The 8,396-nt window shown below is 50.4% G+C and overlaps 1 protein-coding gene across 1 annotated transcript; it reads right to left on the bottom strand.

The window, feature by feature from the left end:
• Positions 1-431: 431 nt before the first annotated feature.
• adra1aa (adrenoceptor alpha 1Aa) lies at positions 432-5,990 on the bottom strand. The gene is made up of 2 exons (XM_030369492.1): positions 4,629-5,990; positions 432-2,032 (listed from the first exon to the last, which is right to left on the bottom strand). Exons 1-2 carry the CDS (start codon positions 5,560-5,562, stop codon positions 1,503-1,505), a joined length of 1,464 nt encoding a protein of 487 aa, XP_030225352.1. The 5' UTR covers positions 5,563-5,990; the 3' UTR covers positions 432-1,502.
• Between the last annotated feature and the right edge of the window lie 2,406 nt (positions 5,991-8,396).

Below are 8,396 nucleotides of genomic sequence, written 5' to 3'. Positions count from 1 at the left end.
GGCAGCGTGGGTGGTTGGTGGTGGGTGCCCCTCCTCCCGGGTCTGGGTCTGAGAAGGTGGTGTGATTTACAGCTTGACAGACGATGACACAGGGGACCGGTGGTCTGCTGCAGTCTGCTGCTGACATCACCCCCCTTCTCCCACTCCTTTCTAAATAGTTTTTGGTGCTGTAGGCAGGGGAGTGTGTGTGCATTTTTATTTGTGTGTGTGTGTGTGTGTGTGTGCCTGCCTAGGTGTGTGTGTGTGTGTGTGTGTGTGTGTGTGTGTGTGTGTGTGTGTGTGTGTGTGTGTGTGTGTGTGTGTGTGTGTGTGTGTGTGTGTGTGTGTGTGTGTGTGTGTGTGTGTGCGCGCGCGCGCGCCTGCCTGGGTTTGCGTGTGTGCACCTGGGTTTGTGTGTGAGTGCTTGTAAAGGAGTGTATGTTTGTGTGTGAGCGTGTGTGTGTGTGTGTGTGCGAGGGCACATGCGTGCATGCGTGGGTGTGTGTGCGTATGAGCTCTGCGCTTGCTGATGCTATTCGTGGCTATTGTCGGAACTATTGCTCAGGCTTTCAGAAACAGGGCAACGTGACGCTACTGTTGAAAAAGCCCGCAACTGATCAATACTTGTACTTGCCCTTTTGTCCTGTCAGGAATCATCACAAAAGTCGGCCGCATGTATCCGCGGCGAATGCTAACATTGGCCCGACCCCCTCTACTCACTTTACTACATGACACGCGTTCAATTTTGTAATAATCAGAGGCAGGAACCAAATAATTCCCTCTCGAGTGCAGCAGTGCGAGAGTGATGCGATTCGTAGATGAGAAGAGTGCTGCCTGAGAGTGGGATATTTGAAACCGCACATGTCAAGACTTGGCAGCTCTGAATCTGGTGAAGTAAGAGGCTTGTGGGTCAGTCGGGATTTAGGTCAGAAACCACAAGGTTACTTCGATTCCCCCCGGTAAGCATCACAGCCAGAGTCCATCTGCCGGAAATATACGGTTGGACGATGAGGTAAAAGGGTTTTAACGGGGCTATTGTTCAGCGAATGAACAAAATTAGTTCTATTCAGAACGTAAGCTGTTGTTGTTCTAAATCAACAGACCAACAGTCTTTCTGGGTTTGTGATGTAGAATCCAACAAACCAAGGTCTGAACATTGAAACAGTCGGTATATTGAGGCTACAAATACAGCAAGAAAAACGCTTTTTTGGGGACAGCTTATGATGCGACACAATATATTCATCATCCTCTGGCATTTATGTACAACATGTTAGGCAATTCTGACAGTGTTCAGTTAGGAAAGAAATGTAAACATCAACTCATTCCGGTCAATCACAGACTTTGATCCACAACGCTTTGTGTATATAATGGCACGTCTTTCCATCTCCACCACATCCGCCGGCTCCTTCTCGGGAAGCCATGTCCAGTCTGTCAGCGTCTCTACGAGAGATTATAAATAGTGCAGCACCCGGGGGCGGGAGAGGGGATGAGTAACGGAGGCGGGGCTTACCGATGACCTGCTGTCAGACCGGCTCTCCATCACTCAGAGACATTTGGTGGATCTTAATGGTGGGAAGCTCTTTGCCCAGAGGGGGGGGCCGGGGCTCCGGGGGCCCACCCACCATGACGCAGCAGCAGGTGGTCCGGAAGCTCTTCCGGCACAGTTTGGCCACCTTGGCCCCGCCGCTCTCCACCGGGCCCCGCCCGAGGGCCCCCGGCCCGGACGAGGCCCTCCACTCGCGACCGTCCCTGGAGGAAGGCGTGCGGGACAGGCCCGCGGGGGACAGGGGGCTGAGGCGCGAGGGGTCCCGCCTCTCGTCCAGGTGGAGGTCGAGGGGGTGGGCGTGGCGCTGGCCCTGCAGCGGACTCAGGCGGAGCGGGGGCTTGGGCGGGGCCCGCAGGCAGCGGATGCCCAGCAGGCTCTGGAAGGCCTTCCTGAACTCCAGGTTGGAGCAGGGGTAGATGATGGGGTTGATGCAGCTGTTGAAGTAGCCCAGCCAGAAGGTGACCTTGAAGGCGGTGTCCGACGGTCGGTACTTGGGGAACATGGCACCTGTGTCAGGCGTGGGAGATGCAGAGAGAGGGGGAGGCATAAAGTTAATCCGGAGACGGAAGTCGCGGACAGAGATGAGGAGACAAATGACAGAACTTGGTTGGCACCTGCGCCTGAACACAACAATAGGACTTGTTGGTTTGAATCTGCGTTTTATTGTGCAGTGTTCGGAAACAAACAATTTATCAAAGGCTGTTCAGAGGCGGAGCGTGGGTTTGGGGCGAGTGTCTCACTTTGAACGGCTCTTTCATCATTCCTTCCTTGGCACACTGTAAACTCCAATGTCATCAAAAGACGTCGTTGAAGAAATGCTCTGCCTTCAATATTGAATTTTTTTACACTTTTGAAAAAGTATTTTCAGGGTTGATAATGAAAAAAGTGACCGATTTGATTAACTGGCTCATTACATGTAGTGTACGCTTCAATGTCATCGGTGACGGCTTGCATATGCAGTGGCTGCCAGTAGCACGTTCAAATAATTAAACGGCTGACTCGCTGGAAGGCAGGCATATTGAGCATCTATCTCAGAGCGGCTACCAGCTCGACTCATGAATTCCATCTCCGTCGGAGACAGCTAACGTGGGGGTTTGGAGAGATGTCATCGTGGGGTGAGGATGGATCGGGCGGAGAGGTGAGGGGTTCAAGAGCTCATGGTTTTTACGCCCGGCTGAGCAAGTCATCCGTTTCATCCCCCTATGCCCCCAAAAACAACAGCCTATTATTGCTTTTGCGCTTGATTGATTTGTGTTTTCTGGGTTTAAACTGACGTTTTTATTGCAGGTGTGGTCACCTAAACGTGTTAATGTATCAAATGGGAGGTGGCTGGCTTTCAGTTGAAAAACGAAATCTCTCAAATCGATGCGGAATGTAGTCAGGCAGTGTTTTCATTTATGTTGGATTAACAGAAAGATACTACAGAACAATATCCTCATAAACTCATTGACTTCATTCGGATCTTCCACTTTGAACTGCTTTACCTTTCTGTGAGGGAGATCAAAAGCTGTGGCGGGGAGATCAGAGAAACACAATCCCAAAAACGAAGCACAAATCTGGTGTTCACCTGTTATCTGACTGGATCACATCTACGTTTCCTTTATCTTGTATGAAAACCCCCCACTAATCCTGCTAAATCCTTTCTGCACAAATCCCCAAATGGGCTACAGGCCTGCTACTACCGCGGCCGCTTCTCCATTGTTTCATTCACTGTCATGGAGTTGGACGCCTGGAAGCCACTGGAAGAAGAAGCCTAATCCAAACAGTAGCAGTCGCTATATTTAAGAGCATGCAAATGCAGATAGGACACAGACCCTAGGGGAGCTCGCCTTCTGCCACTTAAACACAGAGCGAGGGGCGTTCCTCTTGTGAACACACAGCACTGCAACCGTGCGTGTGCGCATGTGCAACCTCACTTTTTTTTGGTGTTCTCTTAAAAAAATCACAGGATGTCCCTGACCCAATCAATATGTCCAATGAGCCCTGACTTAGCCATTATTGCTGATCTCTCTTTCTCTGTGTCACGCCTCCGATGACATTGCGATACAGTGTAGGTGAAAGAGGAGAGGAGTAGGAGGAGGAGGAGGAGGAGGAGGAGGAGGAGGGTGGCCGAGGAGGAGGAAAAACGAGAGGGTGCCATGCTTGTCGTGAAACCCCAGTGTCCTAAAAGCCCTTGTGTTCAAAGAGCAAGAGACAGAGACCGAGAGAGACAGAGAGAGAGAGAGGGACAGAGAGAGAGAGAGGGAGGGAGAGAGAGAGAGAGAGGGAGAGAGAGAGAGAGGGACAGAGAGAGAGAGAGAGAGAGAGAGAGAGAGGGACAGAGAGAGAGAGAGGGAGAGAGAGAGAGAGAGAGAGAGAGAGAGAGAGAGGGACGGGGAGAGAGAGAAATGGAGAGAGAGAGGGACGGAGAGAGAGAGACAGAGAGAGTGAGAGAGAGAGAGAGAGAGAGAGGGACAAAGAGGGACGGAGAGAGAGAGAGACGGAGAGAGAGAGAGAGAGAGAGAGAGAGAGAGAGAGAGAGAGAGAGAGAGAGAGAGAGAGAGAGAGAGAGAGAGAGAGAGAGAGGGGTGAAGGCTCCAGGAGCTGTCTGAGTAGCGGTCTATTTATAGATCACGTTGGTTTTTTTTAATGGCCAAGGATAAGTAGCACAATGGTTTGTGGAATTATTTCCAGGATTTACGATCGCCCGCCCCGTCATTCCTCCAGCTCATCTGCATCACAGAGGAGTGCTCCCCGGCCCGTCTGGAAAAGAGATTCAATTAACGTTGTCACTCTAATGAGATCGGAAGTCATACGCTCTATTAATAGTTATACGCAATTAATGCATGCCTGTTTTTAATTTGGCCCGATCACGGCTGCAAGAGGGTGTCCCGGCCATGATTAATTGGAAAGGAGGTATAAACAAATGGCATCATTATTATGGGATGCCCATTGTTCCTTCGTTAACCGCACAACCATCGAGTTCAATAATGAACGAGGTTCACTTCTCTCCAGTGCTTCTCCCCGGAGAGCGTGTGCTAAAACGTTCGGCTCCCATCCCCGGGGGGGGGGGGGGGGGGGGGGGGGGGTTCACAGACAGGACGCCGGCCACTTAATCACTCACCCATGGGCAGCACGAGGAAGAAGGGCATCCAGCAGAGCACGAAGCAGCCCACCACGATGCCCAGGGTCTTGGCCGCCTTCTTCTGACGCGTGAACTTGAGCAGGCGGAGGGCAAAGTGCGTGCGGCTCCGTAGGGCGTCGTCCTCCTCCGTCACCGCGGCGGCGGCGGCGTTTCCCTTGTGGATGCGCAGCGTCACGCACTCCGAGTCGGACCACTCCGTCTTGTGGCCCTCCCTGAGGCCCCGGCTCTCCCGGTGGGCCACCACGTACACCCGGAAGTACATGGCCAGGATGACGGCCAGCGGCAGGTAGAAGGAGCCCACGGCCGAGAACACGGCGTAGGCGGGCTCCTCGGTGATCTTGCACACCGTCTCGTCCTCCGGCGCCGGCTCCTTCCAGCCGAACAGCGGGCCAATGGAGATGACCACGGAGAGCGCCCAGAGGGCCACCACCGCCAGGAACGCCCGCTTCTCCGTCACGATGGCCGGGTAGCGCAGCGGGTAGCTGACGCCCACGTAGCGGTCGACGGAGATCACGCACAGGCTCATGATGGAGGCGGTGCAGCACAGCACGTCCACCGCTGCCCACACGGTGCAGAAGACCCGGCCGAACACCCAGCGGTCCAGGATCTCCAGAATGGCGGAGAAGGGCAGCACGGTGGAGCTCAGCAGCAGGTCGGCCACCGCCAGGTTCACGATGAAGTAGTTGGTGACCGTCCGGAGCTGCCGGTGGCAGGCCACCGACAGGATGACCAGGATGTTGCCCACCACGCCAAACAGGATGATGCCACCCAGCACCAGACCAAGGCTCACGGCCTTCACCACGTTGAACCCCGGCCCCGGCCACCGGCTGCTGCAGTTGGAGCAGTTGTGACCGGGAGGCTCCGAGGTCATGCCGTCCGGGAGAGAGCGAACCATCTGCTCTAACGCAGCCATCAGGGGTTACGTTGCCCTGTGCCCCAGATATACACCAAAGGGAGGCATCTGGGTGGCATGTGGCTCAAGGGATAGAGCAGGTCGTCTGGTAACCGGAAGGTGGATAGTTCGATCCCCGGCTCCTCCTATAGCTGAGTGTCGAGGTGTCCCTGAGCAAGGCACCTCAGCCTAACTGCTCCCGACGAGCTGACTGTCGCCTTGAATGGTTGTCATCGCTGTCGGTGTGTGAATGTGACCATAGAATGAGGTAAATGCATTCCGTTCACCGTTTACCATCTTCTGGTCTCTGTGGCTAGACTAGGGGGTGAGGGGAAGGAAACAGGGATTTAGAGCGCTGTAATGAGAGCCATTACAATAACGACAACATTAAGTCGGCGCTGTCAACACGTCATTTAAATGAGGATGTCGCTATCGTAGGGGCAGCTGACTGAGCGTTGCAGCAGGCGAAGGCAACGGCTGGAAAAAGAATCATCTGTGCAAAGCACAGCACCAGGGATGACACGGGGTAATCTATTATAAAAATGTCACTGATGTTAAAGTGATTATGCAGCAGGGCCATATGAACAGCATTTATTCCAAAATGGCAACATCATTTGTAATACATCCTCATGCGTCTCAATGCACCTGTTTACTGCCTCTAAGGTTTTAGGGCTTTAAATGAAGTTAGGGATATGGCCGTCATCATCAGCATCATCATACTTCTGCAGAATGGTGACTGGATCTGCTGGCCGTGGCGAGGCAGAGTCCCGTCCTTAATGACGCGCTGGGAGAGGGGTGGATGAGCCAGGCTTGGGCAGGGAGCCAAGGCCGGACGACCATGATGAGAGCAGCTCCGGCCACGTGGTCAGGGACCTTTGGAAACAGAAACGGAGGAAACGGGCTTTGACGAAAAACACACCACTTATTTTTGTGATGTGTCAGCAGCCAGACACAAAGAGACAACTCGCGTTGTGATTCCATATTTAATCTGATTATTTTTACTAGAAACAAGCTTTTCAAAACAAGGAAAATGTGACAGTGTTACTCTGTTTGATTGGTTTCACTTATTTTTGGTGGTGTGTTGCACCCAGACACAAAGACACTACTGAACCCAAGGTGTGTGTATAAATATAATAGTTGTATGTTGCCATTGGTTTACTCGTGGTGTGATTCCATATTTCATTGTTTTTTTTACTAGAATCAAGTTAGTAATCAAGTAAGATGGGATTGTGTTTCTCCATTTTATTGTGATTCCTTATCACTTATTTTGTTGCTGTTTTTCTTCGCACCCAGAAAAAAAGACACTACTGTACACAATGTGTGTGTATATACATGATATATGGCCATTGGTTTACTCCTGTGGTCATTCCATATTTCATTATATTGTTTTACTAGAATCAAGCTTTCATTACAAGAAAGGTGGGGTTGTGTTTCTCCACTTGGTTGTGTTGTCTGATGTACGCGGTACATTGATTTGTGCTCGTCTCTCGTTTGGATTGGATGTATCCCGTTACTATGGCGAGTGTCTAGGGTTCCACGGTTCGGAAACTCTGTCCGCCACCCACCCCTGCACCTTGACAGATGTGCAAGTAATCTTCGGCAGATTAGCGCCATACTTTGTTATGGGCTCGTTCCTTAAATAATCATAGATTAGATGGTCACATGAGACCATTAAGAGTAGTGAGCCCACCGATGGTTTTGGGATTTTGCTAAGCTGCTTTATTTGAGACCAAATTAAAAGTTCATCCGAGTTGCCCTCTTTTCCAATCGCTCTATGTCTCTGGTATCTGATACCATCAAGCTATTTATATGAACAGAATCCCAAACCCTTCACCCAAAGATAATGCATCTATCTATCTATCTATCTATCTATCTATCTATCTATCTATCTGTCTGTCTGTCTGTCTGTCTGTCTGTCTGTCTGTCTGTCTGTCTGTCTGTCTGTCTGTCTGTCTGTCTGTCTGTCTGTCTGTCTGTCTGTCTGTCTGTCTGTCTGTCTGTCTGTCTGTCTGTCTGTTTGTCTGTCTGTCTTTGTGTGTATGTGTTATATCAATCTAACTGTCTGTCTGTCTGTCTTTCTGAGTATGCGTTCTATCTATCTATCTATCTATCTATCTATCTATCTATCTATCTATCTATCTATCTATCTATCTATCTATTTTTATATGTATTTATCCATCTATCTGGCCATCCATAATTTCCACCACCCATATATCCATCCATCTATTTGTCTGTCTGTCCACCCATCCATCTATCTTAACATCCATCTATCCATCTATCTTATTATCTATCCATCCGTCCATCTATCTATCTTACTGTAACATCGATCCATCCATCCATCCATCCATCCATCCATCCATCCATCCATCCATCCATCCATCCATCCATCCATCCATCCATCCATCCATCCATCCATCTATCTCCGGTATGTATGCTATTCGGATTAGTAGATACTGATGCCCATTAGCTCAATAAAGACTGTTTTAGCCACGTCGGGACATCTCCCTTTACTTCTTCATCCGAAAACCTTCCATAAGCGCTCCATCTGACGGGTGTCAAGCAACAGATCTCAGTTGGAGACGCACGCGTGCGAGGAAGAGAGAATGGCGATGCCGGGGAGACTTTGAGAAACGCCTTTATTTTAAATTGCTTTAATTTAAAATAAAGTGTGTGTGTGGGGGGGGGGCGCATAACGCGACCACCCCTGGTCAGTGGTCCACTGTGAGCACAGTAGTGCTGGGTATTACCGGCACGATTTTTCGATTAGCATCTAAACAGGCAAAAAATCTTTGAAAATGCATTTGCGATTTTACTTAAAATATAATATTAACAATAGGATATATTTGAAATCAGCC

Source organism: Gadus morhua, chromosome 11, assembly GCF_902167405.1.
Source record: "Gadus morhua chromosome 11, gadMor3.0, whole genome shotgun sequence".
Classification (NCBI taxonomy): domain Eukaryota; kingdom Metazoa; phylum Chordata; class Actinopteri; order Gadiformes; family Gadidae; genus Gadus; species Gadus morhua.
Note: the sequence above shows the minus strand (reverse complement) of the source record. Positions and strands in the feature narration are given on the sequence as shown.